Source organism: Bolinopsis microptera, chromosome 5, assembly GCF_026151205.1.
Source record: "Bolinopsis microptera isolate Bmic1 chromosome 5, MBARI_Bmic_1.0, whole genome shotgun sequence".
Lineage (NCBI taxonomy): Eukaryota > Metazoa > Ctenophora > Tentaculata > Lobata > Bolinopsidae > Bolinopsis > Bolinopsis microptera.
This window is the reverse complement of record NC_087076.1, coordinates 9,228,662-9,249,382: the sequence shown is the minus strand read 5'-3', so window position 1 is coordinate 9,249,382 and position 20,721 is coordinate 9,228,662. Positions and strand designations below refer to the sequence as shown.

The window sequence follows — 20,721 nt, the reverse complement described above, 5'->3', positions numbered from 1 at the left end:
TTCTATTGATATAGATTTTTAGTATCTAAAAACATTACAAAAGATGGTTTTTTTTTTTTTTTTTTTTTTTTTTTTTTTTTTTTTTTTTTTTTTGTTTTTTTCGCGACACCCAGACCACCGTCAATAGAGGATGGCGACCTCCACTTGGGAGCCCCCCCCCGTTCCCCCAGGAGTCCATCCATCTGCTTAAGCCCCGTCCCTGAGGCCACTGGAGATATACCTGCCAAGTATCACCGAATCGGTTGCACCTCCGGAGATTTACTTAACTTGTCACTAGGACGTTCTGGTGTTTACCCTGGCCTGCATCAACGACCATGAACAGGATGACTTCCGTGCTGATAATGCTGCTCTTGAGACTTGGTGAGACGTAGGTTCTAATGGCGTTGCGGTGTGCTAACGTTTGATAGTGTGTTAGGTGGTGGGAACTGGGGTTTATTGAAACTACTCCATTTGGAGTGGCTGAGCTAAACGTGAGGGTTTGTGACGTCACGTGAGGTGTGACTCCTCACTCAGTCCATAAATAACAGGAGCAGGATCATATTTACGACTCCAGAAATTACAGTTCGATCCAGGGTCCATTTAATGGCCATACACACCTTACAGCACTTTTGGTGTGGTAACTGTGATGTGTAACAACTATACATTACTCCAAAACACACCACAATGTAGCGAGACTCCCAGTGCACTCCCATCATTGTCTTGCGATACTCCAGTACACGCCCACAATGTAGCGATACTCCATAACACCCACATTGAAGCGGATACTCCCATTACACACCCACAAAGTAGCGATACTCCCGTACACTCCCATATTGTACGATTACTCCATTACACACCCACATTGTAGCGATACTCCCATTACACTCCCATATTGAAGCGATACTCCCATTACTCCCACAATGTAGCGATACCCCATAACACTCCCACATTGAAGCGATACTCCCATTACACTCCCATATGGTAGCGAATACTCCCATTACACTCCCATATATGCAGCGATACTCCCATACCTCCCACACTGTATGCGATACTCCCATTAACACTCCCATATTTAGCGATACTCCCATTTACACTCCCACATTGTAGCGTACTCCCATTACACTCCATATTGTAGCGATACTCCCATTACACTCCCACATTGTAGCGATACTCCCCTTACACTCTCCATGGGGCGGTCACATTTGCAAACAGGGGGCAGCACAACCCACTGGCTAATTAATGTAGAGTACAGTCAAGCAAACGCTTATAATTTAACAAGTGTATAATCCGGTGTTTGCTTGTCATGATCGACATACCGCACCGCGGCGTGAGTTAGTGACATCTTGGGGAGTCGGTGAGTGTTATTGGTACTAGCGGGAAGCAGTTCAGTGCGCCACCCGCTGTTTATGACTGCGCGCCAAATCTTTGCTTATATCTGGGCCGGTTAGTCATCGTTTGCCGGTATAGTCCTGGTACAAATAAGGTGGCCCCACTACGCTGTCGGCTCTATATGTAACCCGAGACAGGCGTAATTCAAGGCCCACCGATGGCTTGTGCGGAGTTTCCTCGAGTGTTTAAACGGTGTATTCTAGCCCACCAAGGCATTGGCAGTCCCTCGCTACACAAGATTCTTTTATAGACACAAATCTGCCTCTCCCAAAGTGCCGTATGCACAGACGATGAGCCCTGGAGAACCAAAAACCTGACAAGGATTCTCACCCAACAGTTGTTAAAAAGCGCCAAAATCGATTTGGCAAGATTTTCTGTCTATAGTACAATCATGAAAGTAATAGTAAGTGGCGCCGCTGCAATTATACTTGATACGCAATTTAAAATTGTTTGAAGTCCGTAGTATCTTTTAAGTCATCTGCCTGTGCTTGATTAATAGTGCTTTGTTCTCAGTTTTATCAGCTAATGACGTTTCTAAGCAATTGCTTGAAGTAAAAATTTTTTTATGAACAGCGTTTCCAAAGCATGGCTGACATAAACAACAAGGTATTTGATTATTTTAGGAAAAACCGTGAGACTCGTTTGCACGGTTTTGAAATGTTGAAAGTCTCATAAAGGGGAGTATGGGCAGTATGTGGGACTTGATAATCTTAGAAAATTCGAAGATGCAGTGATAATTGTACAAGTTTTGAGCGTAAGTAGTTTTATTCTATTTAAAAAATGGTTTTTGTATGTTCCCTTTTTCAAAGTGGTTATGGTCAAGTTTTTGGCATACCGGTGTCTGGTCTAGTATGCACATGTTATTGTTTATCTAAATAGAATCAAGGTCGCCACAAGGGATCTTATACAGTGCTTCTGTGTGATTAAAAGACTACATTGACCGTTCTTTGAGGAAACACCCCACACACTAAACCGTAACTGAGATGTGATTCCAAAAAGAAGCATTATATAATTTTCAAATAAAGTTCAGAAGGTATCGAAGCCGAAATCTGCAGATTGCACCATCATATATCGCAGTTTTTTACAAGTATCATGTGGGCAACCAGATTTAGCTTACTATCTAAAACAACACCTAAAAGTTGGTATCCTTGGCTTATATAATAACCTTACCATTGATGAATATTGATCTATATTTTCATCAAGCAGGATAGCAAGATGTCTGGTCCGTGCACAGGAGTCATCATATCCGAGGCAGGTTTAAAATGTAAGTAGCACATTTGGACATGATATGAAGATATGTACATTCATGTAAATCGAGACATATTAAGTACTAAGTTGGCTTTTTTGTATGTTCTTCTCTATTGTCTTATATGAAATATTAGTTCATCAGCATAAAGTACAAATTTCAGCTCACTGTCTGAAAAGCGTTTACTATCATCGTTCAGATACAATAGAAGTAACGCCCTAGAATTGACCATGTGGTACTCAAATTGCACGTCCATTGTTTCTGATGTACATCGTTTATACATAACATACTGCATTTCTGGTTTATCAAATAGCTTTTAGTAAGTTAAGGGCTGTGCCCCAAATACCGTAGAATCAGTGATTTGCATAAAAATATCGTGATCAAGTGATCGAAGGCTGTGCTCAGTCCAATGAATAACCCTAGGACAGTTTATTGGCTTGCCAGAACTTATAACGGAGTCTATAATTTGTGAGAACATGGGTGTAGAATGGCCTTTTCTAATCCAAACTGTGAGTCGTTTATTACACCTATAGATTGTGAAAAATTATGATGCGTTATAAATTACCATCTCGAAGATCTTTACCAAGATAAGGTAATCTTGATACAGCCGATAATTTTCAATGCTTCTTTATTGTCTTCTGTTAATAGGAATAACATTACCGAGATTTTAAAAATACTTAGTGAATGTACCACTTTGTTATACATGTTTTTGAAAAGCTAGCCAAAGATCCCTGCAATGAGTTTTGCCGTTTATTTACAACAACTACAGGTGGGTCACTGGCTTAACCTTTTGAAAAATCTCGAATCACCTCTATAATTTCTTCTCCATATAGTTTTCACGCAGGTATATGGAGTCAGATACCGAAAATAACAGAACTGAGCAATGATTCTACTGGTCGCAGAGAAAATACTAATTTTTGACAGTACATTTTTCTTATTGAGATTACTTGCAAGAGAGTAAAATTTTCACAGAATTTGTTACAATTATTCGTCTGCAATAACTCTCAGCCATCTATGACAAAATCGTCTTTACATCTAGAATATTTTTGCCACGGTCAATGTAAATTTCCCAGGTCTTTTTTTGAGTCATGCGCGTACTTCTCGATTTTTTGATATACACATAGCTTTGCCATCTTTATTGAGCGTGAGAAACTTGTCGAAGTTCTTGTAGTATATGTTGCTTGTTTGGATCCCCATCAGGTAGTTTTAATGTACAAGTCTTCTTCCATAATCCGAAATACAACCTAGCTTTCTTCTTGTCGATGGAGTTAATGATGCCTGGTGATCCAAGGGTTTGGTTTTCTGTTACATAAGTGGGTTCTAGGAGTTAGAAGTTGCAAGACAATCTATCTTTATCTTGAAATAACTGCACGAAGAGACAATGTGTTACAGCTGAGTTGGAACCCTATCTATATCGTTTTCTATTCAAGACAGAGCTTCTCTAAGTTAGCATTCCTATAGTCCGTAGAGGTAAAAGTAATTTTGTCTGATGAATCAGGTGTTGGCACAGAGTGCAGGGAAAGTCTCAATAAGAGTGAATATAGGGTGCAGGTGGTAGATCTTTCAATAGAGCTCTGTTGTTTTATCTTTGCTAACTTGCAGTGATTATGGACTCGGTATTTCGTCCCTCCGAGTGGACATGCTATGCCGCCAGTTACGCTATACTGCAGTAGATGACCCAAATTCTACAAACCACAAATATTAAATATAAAATGTGTCCAGTATGGCGCAAATTCATAATTTTGATAATTGTCTCGACGCCTTCGTCGGGTAGAGATATCTGAACAACTGCATGCCCATACGATTGCGTCACACCGGTGAGCAAGCATTTGGTTTGTTGTTTAGTTGTGTTGAAAGGGAACATTACCTTGATTAATTCATCCATTCGGATTTTAATAAACGATAGGCTATGATTACCGTTTTCATCTTAGACTACTGGATCATCTTATTATATGATTAATTTATAAACGAAACTGGCAATACAAAAGATTATAATGCGGGAGTTTGGCTGCTCTTCTATAATAAATACACATGTGTGTGTGTGTGTGTGTTTTGTTTTTTTTTTGTTTTTTTGTCTTCAATTTACAGAATGCTTGCTAGAGATAAGAACAAAATATTTATCAAGACTATACATGCACATGAGTAACTGACGTGGATAAGCCTTCGTAAAAACGGATCCGAAAAGTAAATGCGGCAACTCGGGTCCTTGGTATTGTCGTCGGTATATTGTCCATTATCTACTTTCGCTTTCGTAGTTATACAAATAGTGGAGTTCTAATTACATACTTTAAACCGATAAGTAGAATGAATGAAGATACCTGACAATCATCACTTCTATAATCTCAAAAGCATGATATCTCGTAGTGATGTATATTGTACTATGAAACTTTAAATTACATTTTGGCGCTCACATGAACTCATGAATGAATTGCCGCTTAAGGTTCTTGTAAATGCGGCAGGGCACCTTCAAGCTTAAATTATTCACCTTACTGAGGCAGTCAACCAAAGCGTGCTTTTATTTTTATGATATGATATGGTTTGATTGTATTAATAATACCAAAGATTTAAATATTTGTTTCCAAAAAAATTTGTTTTCCCATTTCGACCAAATTTTAACGGGCGATACTTGTAAATATTGATTCTAATATTACCGTGACGTAGTCAAATCCGGCGCGCGTCCTGGTAGGTTAAAACCAACCAACAAAAATTGATGCAACGGAAGTCAACTCTAATATTGCAAAACAACAATCTTGTCGAGCGAAGCAATGCAAAAATATAAAAATATTTTCACAAAAGCTATATTTCACTCTAATTCCATAATTGTGCTTTTTACGGATGAAAAAGGTGAAACAGTAAACAATAATATTTTTTAGAGCTTTTTTTTTCTTCTTTCAAAATCAACTAGTGATACTCGTAAAATAGTTTTTGTTTTCAGTTTTAATACTTTCAACACTACTATATAACAATAATTTAGGACCCATGTCAAAGCGTATAGGAAAAGACTAAGTACGTCCGTTTGTATCCTAAGCAACGCTCTACTCCTGGGCGTACATTATTGACTTCGCCATGTTTCTCGCTCCTCACCGCCATTTCTCCTCCCTCTCTCACATCATAGGGATCTGAATTCTGTTACGCAATGTTTTAACTCGTTTTCATTAAATACTGGAAACTCTCAAGGCCAGTGGTTGATAATGTCCATGAGACGTAAAGAGAAAATTTCTGTTAAATGCGAGACTTCTTGAGTTGCATTCAGATTTGTTCAGAACAAAGTGGTTCAACATGGCACTATGATGTTCTGAACTTAAATACTTTATGGCCAAGCAACTGCTGAGAAAACTGCCACAACGTGCTCACTTCGACCTGGAGAAGAATAAGTATGTCTTCCCTCAAATGACACACACACTAAGGATCCGAATCGATATTTTAAAATTATACCTGGATATCAAGCTATGCATATATCACTCCAAGTTGGCTGCAAGCGAAACTCATGCCCATAGCAAGCATGTACAAGTTCTATCTTGTGCAACTAGTACCACAACGACGACAGTGTCCCTCTTGACCATCGCAAGTATTAATGTAGTTTCATTTGGAGCTGAGAGGACCATCGACATAGATTCAGAAAATGGGGATAAGCGATGTAACATAATGCGTATATCACCCCAAAGGACTGTAGTTGTATATTATGAAACCGGGTGTCAGGAATATTGTCTTCACAAGGTTTCCGAGCAGAAGACTAGATTAAGGGGACTCGGTATAGCTATCTGTTTCGCGCTGCCAGAAACCGAAGACGAGATTACAAATAGTATCAAGTGAGCAGATTGCCCCACAACAATACCAATGCCGCCACCCACCAACCTCATCACCAACCCTTTCGCTACCGAAATACTCTTCAAGAACCGAATAGCAGGAAAACCACTGTCCTGTTTGGTACTCAATGACAAAATTCGTATCGGACAAATAAGTTGTGAGGAATCCGGGGAGGAAAGTAATCAATGTGTCTCAAAGTGGTGCAAACATTAAGAGACATCACAGAAACAATCATAATTTTCATAAGAACACTAAGCAGCAGCAGAATCTGACGATAGTGAAAAATTATATTGATGTTGGTACAAATGACATTAAACATTCTAAGTAGGGTTCATTTCCTTAGGAAGTAGTCTCACTGAATTAATTACACCATAAGCAGTTATTTTCCCGCTGCAATTATAATTATTCCAATGTTTTGTCAGGTCCCTATTAAATGTTTCAATTTCCTACATAGCAAAGAATTTCTAGATTTTAAATAATCTACTTAAAGACTTATGTCCTAAAGTAATAATTGCGTGTTACTTAGACTGTTTCTCAGGCTTTTTAACTCGAGATTAGATCATGTATTGACTTCTATACCATGATTGGCTTCCAATCTCAATATGAGAGGAGTAGTTTACTGTCCCACTAGCTTAAAGTTTGTTTAAACGAACACATATATGACAGGGTTGGAAATTTTCTGGAGTTAAATCTTTGAGCTTTTCTCCATAAAATTTTGATTAAGACGTTGCGCCTAAAATAAAACTCAAACCAATCTCTGATTAATCCTTTTCTCAATTTTATGCCTCCCACTTTCAGTACATCTTCACTGTCCTTTTCCAATATGTTAGACAATGAATCGTTTAGGACTTATGAATAGGTTCTTTTTGCATGCAAAAAGGCCTCGTCAAACAAGACAATAAATGCCACTTATTACAGATCAACAGCGTTTATACCTAACAAAATTTACACATTTAAGTCTCCATTACACCCACCCAACAACTACAATTATCATAATCAAATGTTTTCACTTCTAGTTCTCTCATCATGACTTACGGTCTCCCAATTCTCTCTCCACGTTAGGTCCATAAACAACGTAATTCCCCCTAGATTCTAATATTCATTCCTCTCTACTCCTTGACACCCACAGTTATCTTATACCATATCTTGACTAGCACCCACATCAAAACTATTCTTTGTAATAATCTCCTCATGGTTTAAATAAGAAATGTTCTTCTCCTGGTAAGATGAATAAGTCAAGTATTCCAGCCGCCTCAGGCGTCTAGTCTCTTTAACCATTCTTTGGTTTTCTCTCCTGAACTTTCTTTTGATAACTCTTGTTAATCCTTCTATGCTTAATCCATGATCCCACTCCTATGTGTACTCTACCAAAATTTCCAAGTCTCATTCCTTTCAGTAACCTAAGGCTCCTCCCATCCCCCCTTCTTGATGGATAATAAGAGTATCGAACTTTCAATCCCTTTGCTAACATAGAGCACCTGACATAATTGGCCCTAAATGAGACTTCTCAAAAATCTATTTCTAGCAACGAATCTTTCCTTCTTCTCAAGTATGAAAACTACCCGCGAATGACCGCACGAGAAAGAACTTCATCCACAGATTCCTAATAAACCTAAAAAGTTTTAGGGAAAAATGGAGGTTTGTTCTATTGGCGTGTTCGGTCTTGATCTCGACGCCCACTACAACCCGACTACAGTGTACCTAGTGCAAAATGCTTGCGTTAAAATTTCTTTACTACAAAGAGAGTAATGAATCTGTACTTGTTATAGAGAGGAGACGTCTGTGGTTACCTAATCTAGATGTATATTTAGTTATCTTCGCACGCAAGTTTCCAAAAGAATCGCCCTAAAATCTATGTTATTTGGTGATTTTTAATCTCCCCCATACAGACTGGGCTATTCTTCACCAGTACCGTACCTATTGCTAATCATCATAGATACATTCAGTTGATCTTTCTCCCCTCCCAGTTGATCCACATCACCCACCCTTAAAAGTGTGTAATACATTTAGACATTCTTCTCATAATTTATGATAACACACTCGTACCTAAATGTCTGTGATATCATCCGTGTGCAAAACTGATCATTTTCTTCACTTTTATCCAATAAATAGCTCCTTTTCCCGTAAAAAACTCCTAAACGTAAAATCTATTAATTGTAAGTAAAGCAAACTGGACATGATTAACCGTGAATTATGCTCGATTAATTGCAAGTCCCTAGAATGCTGATCCTGATTCGTCCGGGAAGTTATTTTTAATGACTGCTTTATGATTTAGTTGATATACAGTATATCCCTAAAGTACTATTAAATAAGAGAGTTCCAACCCCGTTGGTTCGCTAGGAATGTTTTTTTCATGTGCCGTAAAAAAGATAGACTCAGAGCTACATTTAAAATTATCTGCGGTTCTATTGCCTGAAGATTAAGTTTGTTACAATCCGTAAAGATTTATAGAGGGCCTCATCAGCCAAAATAAGAGATAATCTTTTAATAGTGGGATGATCCAGCGCTTAAACTAAGACGATTTTGGTCACATGTAAGTATAAAATCTAACTCTGCCGTATTCCAAATTGATGTTAGTTATTCTGGACAGCTTCGGTTTATTTTCAATCCAAAGATCAAGCTGAACTTTTCAATCTTTCTTTATAACCATTTTCGGATCCTTCACTTATACAACATGACATCTCTATGTCAATGAGTGTTGATTAGATTTGTGACCTCTCGATCATCGATGTTCGAAGCTCATTCAAATATTATTCAAATAAAGCCCAGGACAATGCATACACTAAAATCTAAAAAATTGTTCCGTATGTTTACTTTACCCTCTAACATGCATTTTTCGTGGATCCTTACAACAGCGGCTACATTCCACAAGAATGAAACTTGCACTGTTGTCCCAAAATTTAAGAAAGAAGAAAGTGCGTTTAAAACTATATACCACTATCCCTTACTTTTTTAGTCATGAAATTTTTGACGCATTGTTAAACGTACACTGCTTTCTTTGACAAGTACCCTTCCTTGATCCCATCAGCATGGTTTTCTAAGCGACAAAGTCATGCACAACCAATATGATATTTTGTGATAGCCGGCATTGTCTCTAACGAAAACATTATCAATCATGTTGTGTATTTTGATTTTAGCTAAGGCCTTTTGATTCGTAAATCATATATCCGTACTTCATAAGCTAAAGACCATATATAACATTGATGGTTCTCTTCTCAATTTCTTCCAATGACCTTCAAGCCGTTACCAAAGAGTTGTTATTGGTAATGAGAATGTCATCTACCCTCTCAGTTAATATCTGGTGTCCCCCAGGGCTTCTAACCTTGGATCCCCCTTACATTTTGTATTTGTATATCAGATATTCCTCTTGTGCCTTTCGATAATACTGATATTGTTTTGTATGCCGAAGATACAAAATCTGACGTAAATACATCATCTTCTGATAATACCAATATACAAAGTAGGATATAGACTATCTCTCTGACTGGAGCACTTAGAAACAAAATGCGATCCCTCCAGCAAAATGTAATGTGATTATTTGGTTTTCAGGAAAACCACCTTTATCTCTCCATACGCATATAATCTGAGCCTCTCCTCTTGTGTAAGTAATTAAAAAAGACTTGTGCGATGTTACTCCTAAGCTCAGTTGGAATAGTCAGTGCGACAGAATTTATACAAAGAGCCAGCCACAACTTGTATGGTCAGAAGAGTGGCAAATTGTCATGATCAAAACGTCGCCGGCGCTTTACCTCTCCCTGGTTTCGTAGACCAAATCGAAAATTGTTTTCCATAATCTGCGCCCTTGTAATAAATCGCTTAGTGATAAATTAGAAAGTCCCAAAAGAGAGCTATTAAAATGGAATACATCTGAAGAGGCGCAGTTATCCACCTGAGCAATAATCAAAAAAGTGCAAGCTTTCGACAATCTCCCTTTGACTCAAAAGTTGACTGTGAATGATCTTATTTTTTTCCCAAAGTTCTGAACAATTTAATTCCTGTATGGATGCCTCACTATCTCACTTATATCAGGCACTTCTCGACTACAGACGTTGCCACCTCGACAGTCTGTCTATTGTGTCATCAATTTTACCTAAGTTAAGTCAAATTCACACACCTTATGTACCTCAAATAGCCCACTGGCAAAATCATTTTTCTACGAACTCATATACAGTGGATGGACTCCCCTTTACATTTAAGACAGATTGTGTCTACAAGTGTTTTCAAAGCTGAGGTCATTAGCATCTATGGAAATGTTCTTGGATAGTGAAACAACAGCCTAGCCTAATCTCTTTGCTCCCCCTATTATTATTAATTTGTTTTATTACTTTTTTTTATCTACTTCCTATACATTCAACATCAGATCACACAGCTGCACCCGCAACACCTCACACATTAAATGACTCAGATCAACGTATCTAATGTATCTGGAATTTGACGTATTGAAATACCAATTTTGACTATCTATCCACAGTTTATTCACATGATTTGTTGTTATTAAATATTTTTCATAATTTATTGGATTTAGATTAATTCTATGGTAATGGGTCCAAGTTACCTGCGGACAAGGTCACTATGTGTTTATACCGTGTATGGTGCCCGAATCAAATTTTACAGATGGGGGCATATATTTTGAACGATGCTCTTATTATATTCCATCTATTGCTGTACTCTGTAAAATTTGAAAAGTAATTAATAAAAAAAAAAATATTAACAGGACCTTCGACAGTCCAACCGGCGCCTCCTAGATAGTTATAAACCTACAATTCCAAAAAAAAGTTTTATATTTTTTTCCAAGTAATTTATAAAAATGATAAATGCATGTATTGACTTTAAATACAACCAATGCAAATATATTCACAATTCATGTAGTTTTTGCAACCAAGTAATTAAAACATTACAATTTGAGGAAGTGTACTGCATTCCTCAGGAAATATAAACCGCGCTTTTCATAAATCAGAGATAATGTTTGTTAACTCAACTCAAAATTTAACCGCGACGATGCATGCGAAGTGCGACGTCAGACGTCCCCAACTTTATAGTCCATGTTATAAGATACAAGCGCGAGCACAAAATTTTGTCTCTGGGGATTTTTAAATTGGGGTACCAAAAGTTTGCCGTCTAAAGTGAATAATGCAAATTCACCGTGTGTAGCAAAACACGTCGAGTGTACAAGGATACAAGATACCAAGGAACAAAAGTGATAATTATTTTATTGAATTCACAATAATATAATTCTGATATAAATAAGTTACACGCTTCTAATCATTTTAACAAATGTGTAGGATAAAATAGAAAATGATATATATAAAATGCTATTTTATCTTTAATTAGAATCAATTGTATGGGTCAAGGGGGGCATGCATCCGTGTAGGTGAGCCTCCTGTGCATTGCAAGAGTTAAAAGACGAAACATGTAATTTCTTGCTTAAAATGCATAAGCTCCTAAAATCCAATAGTTTGAAGGACGAACTATTGGATTGCAAAAGTAATGACGTTATGATTGATATTATAACTGAATATTACCATTTCCAGTCGTAACCGTTGAATCTTTTAATTCTGCATGACATTTGATATCTGGAGAGATTTATCCAAAATTCATATTACTAATATCACGTACTAGTGACGTGTAACCCTTGCCTACGCGCGGTCCGGACTTTCACTATCGCAGTTAAAATGCATATAATAAACGTGCAATTTATTTGAAAACACCTTTAGACATTTTCGTAGTTAAAACAGTGCGTATGTTATGAACTCGCCATTCCAACAGACCACAAATAATTCTGAGTGCACCTCACATAACTAATAGTAATACTTGATAGGCAAACTTGACTCTTGAGTTCCTGCCAAATTACCTAATTATATAAGCAAAATCTATTAATAGTTGGAGAGAAAAAAATAGAGGAAGTAGAGAGACACACAGACACACACTTAGTATTTGGTTCACAAATTCAATTAAAACCACTACACCGATCGATTTAAAAAACCTTCATAATTTGGGCTCGTCAGATTTTTTCTCGGCACTATACAATAAAACCACCCGTAACTCTTACCGTGTCTTGTATTAGAGTGATTAAAGTAATTAAAGTGATTAAAGCAATTAGAGTGATTAAATATCTTCCGATCTTTTTAATCTTATAGAGTTATAGCAATACGATGTAATTGGAAGTAATTTCCAACACATAAAAACGATCATTCACTCATGTGCATATCAAAGATAGTCGAACAATGATAAACTAAAAGTAAAGATTGAATGTGAAATTGGTTTTTTATCAGCTTCTCAATTTATGGCGGCATTTTCAGAGCTTGGTCGCCTGGTATGGACTTCAAAACATTCAAAACTGGAGGGAAGACCACTAGCAACTCTTGCTCCTTCACAAACACAATAAGATACATGCTTTCCGCAGTCTGTCGAGTTATACCGTGAGTTTATCATTTTAATTGATAAACAATTGGCAAATTAATAACTATACCATTATAATAAATCGAATAGAGAAATTTTTTATTCTTCCCAATTCATAATGTCGGAAAAAGTAAATATGTTGTACGAAACCTTTTCGGCGCATTTTCATCGTCTTCGTCAAAATTTTCTCAACGTTTTTTAGAAATTTGATGTCTGGGTGAAATTAAACATTTGTAAATATGTAGGACGTTTTGGGACGAGAGCTCGTGTACTATGGAAATTCCAGGTAACTCTTTAAAACATAACCTTCTTCGCTAGCTGTTGTGATACGTATTTAGTTAAGTAACCATCATGGTTACTTAACCATATGGTTTCGTAGTATTTAAGTGCCAACACATCATTCACACATATTATAAAATAAATATACACTCATATCAATGCTGTTTCAGTTATTACTATTATAAGAATATTCAGTATTATTATTATATTATTTCCGTTTAATATTCAACAAACTTAGGAATAGGATCTGTATATTTATACTCTCAGATACCTTTTTTATTATACACTCACAGATATTTCTTAAATAACAGATGAAATACTGCATGACCGTCTATCACATGTTACGCCAACTCACGGGCCAAGAAATCTTTCCTTACGATACAGATATCTAACCTCAAATCAGGTGATTGTGACTGAAGTTGTTCAGAATGAACTGCGAGAAAAGGTGGACTTCCACCTTACAAGAAACATTTTGTCGCTGTATTGAATATGACACGGCTGTAAAACAAGATAAACTAATCCCAACTTAATAGTCAGGTATGGGTACTATAATATAATGTTTTAAAAGTCTGGTTAGGATTTACTTTTTGAATAACTTTTTATCCATCAGCTGTGTAAACTTAAGATGTTGTAACAAGTTATCTGTATAGTTCAAGGTTTAATGGCGACGTCTGAATCTTTTAAGTTGCCATAGCCACCATAGCAATATTGTTTAGCTTACTTATCAGCTCCAAAAGAAGAACACAAATCCTCTCCAAAATCATCTTATAAAATTGTAAAATGTGGATCTCATGAAATGTATGTATAATGTAAACCTCGCAGGACTGTCATTAAATTATTGATAAATGACGATTATAAGTTAAATGATAGAGTGACATTCAGTTGATACTCAAAGATTAGACATAATGGACATAATGTTAGAAGACTGGCCGCTGGAGCTACGATTAGTTACATTCTATTTGTCCAATAAAGAGTAACATCTCTTAATTCAATCCTAAGATCTTTAAGATTAAGTAGTCACATAATAAAGTCACATAATGACGGTTAGTATTTAGATTATTGTATCTTCGTGAATTTTTTATATACACCAGACCATGAACATTTGCAATTAAATCAAATTCAAAATACTCTTCAAATATCACAATATCAAGTAATGACGATGAATCAAAAATCAAATAAAAAAACAATCGATCGCATTAAAACAATTTAAACATTAAAAAAGCTGCGTCAACAAAAGTAAACAATCTCAAGTAATATCAAGTAATATTTAGTAATATTTAATAATATTTTAATAATATTTCCCCAGTACATTCTTCAATTTAAAGCTCCATTCCACAAAATCGTTATACTCATGAAAAACCAGAGTAACTGTTGCTGGCCCTTTTGACTTTTTCATAGACGTGCTCCTTCGCAATGTGCTCTTCAAAGTTCCTTCCACTGACATAATTTGAGACACATTCACATTCAGAACCATCTCAAGTTTGGACTTATCAACATCCAGTAAGCAAACATTGTCAAGTGCAAATGAGCTATGTTCTCTGGGCTCTTTAGAGGTTTCCTTGGGCGGAGGCTTTGAAAGATAGAGGTTATCTTTGAAAAGATATGCTTTTCTCTCCGGATAGGAGTAACCTAAAAGTGAAACCCTGGCGTAGAGATAGAATTGAGATTCTTCCTGTTCGTAGAAGCTTTCCTCCTGAAGATGCAGAGTTCCGTTAATGGCCCTGAGGAGCTTGCCACTTAGTAGGACTGCTCGGTAGATTGTGGGTACTTCAAACACGTGGTTTGTGTTGGTCAGAGCGTCCTCAAACAACAGTTTATATTTGCAAAGACGCTGCATCGGCTTACAGACGTATGATTCAGCTGGCAAAGAGTCCGAATTCAGAGATTGGATGTCTTTGAAGTAGTCCTCTGAGAGAATCTCTTCCAGTCGGGTTTGGAGCTTGATAAAGTCATAGTAAACCTCAAAATCCTTGCCTAAAGATGTGAATATTCGAGCAAACTTTAGTCCTCCTCCGCTACTGTTCCGTACTTGAGTGTTCAGGTTCTTGTTCAGCTGAATCATCTTATGAAGAAGACCCTGACCAATTCTCAAGCATTCCGTTACTTGAACGTCAAGACTAAATTCCTCGTCTAATGCTGCTTTGCGGATTAGTTCATCATGGAGATACTCAATAGACTTGATGTAGACTTTCTCTGTGTCCATAAATTCTTTGAGAATGTGATAAAGTTTTTGTGTTGATTTTTCAGCCTTCGTTGACTGAGAAGTGGAGATGTCTTCTATTAGTTTGACCATATGCCGCTGCTCCAGACTTTGAACCAACTCCTCGATGTCGTCAATGTAATCATCAATGCTCTTTGCAGTAGTCAGAAGTTTCTTTATTGAATCCCTCCTGGACCGGTTGGAAGCAGTACTGGAGAAAGGGCTCTTCGTGTCTCGTTTATTTTTACTGACTGTCCGTATCCGTTGAAATAGTGATAGTTGGAGTTCTTCTGACTCACTCTGAACACATCTTGTAATCGTTTGAATGAGCTCGTCAAAGACTTCTATTTGGTTGACAAGGATCGAATTTTTGTATTCTTCGAGAAAAGTTATATCAGGGATTTCTGGTGGTTCAATGGCCTCAGACTCCCTAAATGTTCCGATGAGGAAGAGCATCTTCTCGCAGGAAGTTGCAAATTCTACCAGAGTCTCTGTTCCGTTATCTAAGGCTTTGATCCTCCCGAGAAGTGCATTCATTCTAGCAGATAACATGTTTGACTTGCTCTTGATGGCACTGCTGATCTGTTGATTTGTTTCCACCAGCTTTTCTATGAGCCTAGATATGCAGGTCTCTACACCGAGCATTGAGGCAAGCAGAAAGTCTGAGCCAATTTTTTGGCACGTTTCGAAGTACTCTTCGATGACCTCTAGAGGACAATATTTCAACATTTTGCGGATTTTGGTATCCTTTTCTAAGACGGCTCGAAAAGTGTCAGTTTGGATTATGTTTTGGTTGACATAAAGAGCGTCTTCAAATTCTTTTATCCATGATAATATATCACCTTGGATGTTGAGAACGAATTCTGTGTTAACCATCTTTTCATTGTTCTTTCCAAGCTCAGCAAAGTTCTCTGTTATAATCTTATCAAGATTCTCCATGAGACTGTCTGCTTTCTTATGCTTCCTTTTCGGCAGATCAGCTCTCTTTTTCGACATCTCATTAAAAGCTGTCTTTGCCGATTGCAGAACCGAGTAGGCTTCGTTAAGATTCTCCGTATCAGCCTCGCTCAGCTCCGCAATCCTTCCTCTCAAATCCTCTGCCGTCGTAGTCAACTGCACTGCCTCTTTCTTGAATTCTTGCCAGCGAGAGTGTGCGTCTAAAGAGGCCTCTAGTACAACCTGGTACTCCCTGTAGTGCTCCTCCAGCTCCGTCATTACCCTTGCCAAGGTTCTGATAGCGTCTCCGATCATCTTATCGTTGGTGGTCTCCTCGGGAGCCAGTTCATCTAGCAGAGACTCACAGTGCATGGGGAAGTTCCTCTGATCGATGGTGAAGGTGTGTCCCGATGTGGCCTCCCGATACTTCTGTTTGATCGTCTCCAGGGACTTTCCTTTGTGTTCGCATGTTACCTGAGAAAAAGGGTTGTATAGATTTTGTTTTGAACGGTATATTAAAACGGAAAGGTGCCTCAAGGTGATTGCAGCTGGGGGACGACAATTTGAACATCTTAATTGAAATTATTGAATTGTTTTTGTGTGGGAATTTTTATTAGTTGATTTCATTTATTGATTTATCCTAAAAATTTGTGTTTTCCTTTCTAGCAAAGTCATCATCGGTATCCAATCAAAGCCTAATGAACCTCATTAATACACGCTAACGCCTTACTCTTGATCAGATTGGGTGACACATATCCGATGGATTTTAAAATGGCCATAACTCAGCCATATTTAAACCAATGAACCTGAAACTTTTGGAAAAGTTTTTAATTATCAAGCCAAATGTGTGCAAAAATTTTTGAGTTCTTAGCTTAAAGCGTTCTCATTTTATGAAGACAATAGTGAAAAAGAGGGAGTGTCACGACACGCCCACTGTAATTGGGCGTGGCTTACGAAACTTTCAGGAAATCTAAGTTTGACCCATATCTATAATCTCTGAAATTTTGGTGCAATTTGGAGACGAATTACGTGAGTTATTAAGAGGTTGCGTGTGGGTAGTCACTTATGGGCCACCCTGTAATATCACTCATGGAATCATCAATCATGTTGATATTTTGTCAGCTTTCAAAAGATGTTATGTTCAAAAGATGTTATGTCTATTTTATAGTTTTAACTTGATAATATGTATACATTACAAAGTTCATATAGTTTCAGAAACTGGTTTCCTCACCTCTTTGAAGACCCTCTGCAGAGTTTGGGGAAGATACTGAAGTCTCTTGTAACACATCCTGCAATCCTCCCAAAACACCTCAAACTTCAGTCTCTTGTTCAGCCAGATATCCATGTTGGTAGGGTCAAAGTCTCCGCCAAGATCTCGGGGTATAACATCAATATCCATCCTGCTTGGAAGGTCACCTTTTTTGCAGTGCTCCACTTCTGTGAAAACTTTTCCTGGGTTTTGGAGAGGATGTTAATAATGATAGTATGGTATTTCTCGCTATTGGCTGTGTTTACTCCAGATGAGGGAACATTGATAGTAGATATAATATGAAAATATGACAATTAACCGTTGAGTAGATAGAACCTATTCGGAGGGAGCACAGAAAAATCTCTTATATTTATAAATAGGTTATAAATTCTTTACTTTTTCTTTCTTTTTTTTTATAGATAGAGGAAATGTGGGGTGTCGTACAAAAAACTGATCTGTTGACTAAGCTGACTGCCTTTAATGAAAAGACCTTACATTATTTCTTATTCTATAGTCAGTATAATTTATTTTGTATCGAACAGCTGCTATGTGACGATTGGAACTTAGTGACAAAACAATAATGACAAGTACCTAACTCAGTGTTGTTCATAAGTTGTTTGAACCTCCTTTCCGAATTTTTGTCCGTGTTCTTGTCCTTTATCATCAGTAACTTCATGTTGTGTCCCTTATATCCACTCACGAAATCCAGCAAGTTTTGTACGATCTTAGAAAGAAGGGATTACAATTTCAGCTCACTCATCAGCTCCAATTTTATAACTATGTTGAGGCAGAATATTTTGATGAGAAAATTGATAACTAATAACTATTGGACACTGAATTTAAGGACATTGAAGAGTATACTATCATCTAAATAAATTTCTGGCATCGTTCGAACACTCGTCAAAATTCATATCACTATGAATCCGATGACAATGTTTATCGTTCATTGAGTTCTAGTGAGACAGGGTCAGTTTATCTAAATTTCTGGCATCTTTCGAACACTCGTCAAAATTCATATCACTATGAATCCGATGACAATGTTTATCGTTCATTTAGTTCTAGTGAGACAGGGTCAGTTTATCTATGATGTTCGATAAATGCCACATACCTTAGGAGAAGGAGCTTCGCGACCCAACACACAGACCAGCCTGACATCCCTCACAAAGTCCCTGTGTAGGATGTGATCACTGAGGTCGTAGAAGTAGCCGAGTATAGCGTCCAGCAGGTATGTGAAGGAGAGGATGTAAGAGTGGTCTAGCAGCGCTGATCCGTACACAAATACTATGTCGTACCCTTGTTTGTCGTACCTTCCTGGGGAGTTAGCTTGATATTAGCTGGTTGAGAGGGCTCACATAGGTAGCTATTTCCTAGAGTTTACAGTTGCCTGTAACATGCGGACAATGTGTGATGTGTGACCACTAATCTTCCGAAGTGTTGGGCTAGGGAGCTACATCTTTAATAAAATCACTGCACAATGAAATGAGACGTGTCTCTGATGTTACCGGCTAGGTAGCATTTAAAATTACCCGGATAAAGTAGGGATCCGGAGAGGAGCTGCATGTTCAGATCTGCCCCGTGTTCAGGATGTAACAGGTACGGTGTGGCTGGCTCTCCTGTGAGTTTTGTGATACAGTAAGGAGTAGACGTGGAAACTCGACCACCAATCACATTGTACGCGTTATATAAGGACAAACCGACAATCTAAAGGAGTGTTGGCTGCAATTATCCAGATAAAAAGCGGAATCTGACAAAGTTCATGTGTCTTTGAGCACTGGATTTGAAATTTAAAGGTTGATATTTAATGAATTGATAAGAGATAGTTACCCAAGATCCCATAGTTGATGCAATCGAGATAATCCGAGTCCTCCAGGACGCTCCAAGAATCTTCAAGTTGAGAACTATGGGAACTTTGGCTGCTTATCTTCTTGTTGAGGTGCTGTTGAACACAACTAACTGAGGTTTGGGAACTGAGTCTCTTCTTCAATTGGTTTGGTTCATGGTGACTCAATTTACTCATATTGTTCTGCCAACTCCCTTGTCTGGAGTTGTTATACCGGACAAAAGACTAAAGGATTAGGTTGTGCTAAAAACATGAGCTGCGATTAATTTATTAACAATTTGGATTTCAAATCTCAGACTCATACAGGTACAACTTTTACAAAAAAAAGTAAATTTTTGTTATTCATATTACACGTCATACGAATATAACATTGATATTGGCTACGCTTTAGGAGTTCGAATCCGTCTTAATCAGTTTCATCTTTTAACAAATTGGCCTCATAACACTATACATTGTAACACTATACATTGTAGTATTATACATTGTTACACTATACATTGTTACATTATACAATATACATTGTAACGCTATACTACACTGTACAAAGACAGGCTGGAAAATCAAGGAGCAGTAAACAGTCCAGCCGCAAAATAACAAAATTAAGAACTGAACTACCGTAACCGTAAGGATACTCTATGTAAGTAAATAGTAAATAATATATATGTAATTCGAGGAGCTCTCCAGAGATAGAATGTACATCCTACTAAGCAACTATATCCAACTTTCAGAAGAGTAAATAATCAGAATGGCTATTATATGTGCCGATTCGATAGAATTATGAACAACAAAGTCGAAAATTTCGGATTTCGGATTGAGAAGTTGGTGTTACTGTTACGTCATCAAACTTCTAGAAATCTAGTAAAAATAAACTTCGTGATTACATTTTCAATTGTAATGGGACAGTTTAAACATTACATGTAACATAATATCCAGCTTCAGCCAAAGCCTTAAGTCGAAGGTAATGTTGCAGGTAACAGTACACTTTAAAATGAACAGTGATCTTTCCCTGGAAATCGGAATCGACTTCAGAAATTTCTGCCTACCTATAATGCCGGACTGTTACAAATAACAACACTCACTGCTCACACAGAAGTTAGTCAAGTTACCCGACCCTCACCGAGCTCTAGAGTATTGACCTCATCGACTTACAAAGCACAATAACATGTGTAATAAGGTGTGACGTCATCAATTACTGTGTATTAACTTATTAAAGAATGACGGGATTTTGCAGTTTTATTCTAATAGAAAACTTCGCTAAATTAACATATTAATGATTTTCATACAAAGTTACAACAAAGTCTTTATGTTATGTATCCTGGGTTTTTATCGCTCGGTTAATCGCTCGGTTATAACCGAGCGATAAGTCTTATCGCTCGTACGTGCGCGGCACCCGACTA

At 37.4% G+C, this 20,721-nt stretch overlaps 1 protein-coding gene across 1 annotated transcript; it reads right to left on the bottom strand.

Moving 5' to 3' along the window:
* Positions 1-14,227: 14,227 nt before the first annotated feature.
* On the bottom strand, positions 14,228-19,586 carry LOC134815054 (uncharacterized). Its single transcript, XM_063823513.1, has 6 exons — positions 19,309-19,586; positions 19,011-19,097; positions 18,593-18,795; positions 18,076-18,208; positions 17,467-17,687; positions 14,228-16,709 (listed from the first exon to the last, which is right to left on the bottom strand). The coding sequence occupies exons 1-6, from the start codon at positions 19,499-19,501 to the stop codon at positions 14,388-14,390; spliced, it is 3,159 nt and encodes a 1,052-aa protein (XP_063679583.1). The 5' UTR covers positions 19,502-19,586; the 3' UTR covers positions 14,228-14,387.
* Positions 19,587-20,721: the final 1,135 nt, after the last annotated feature.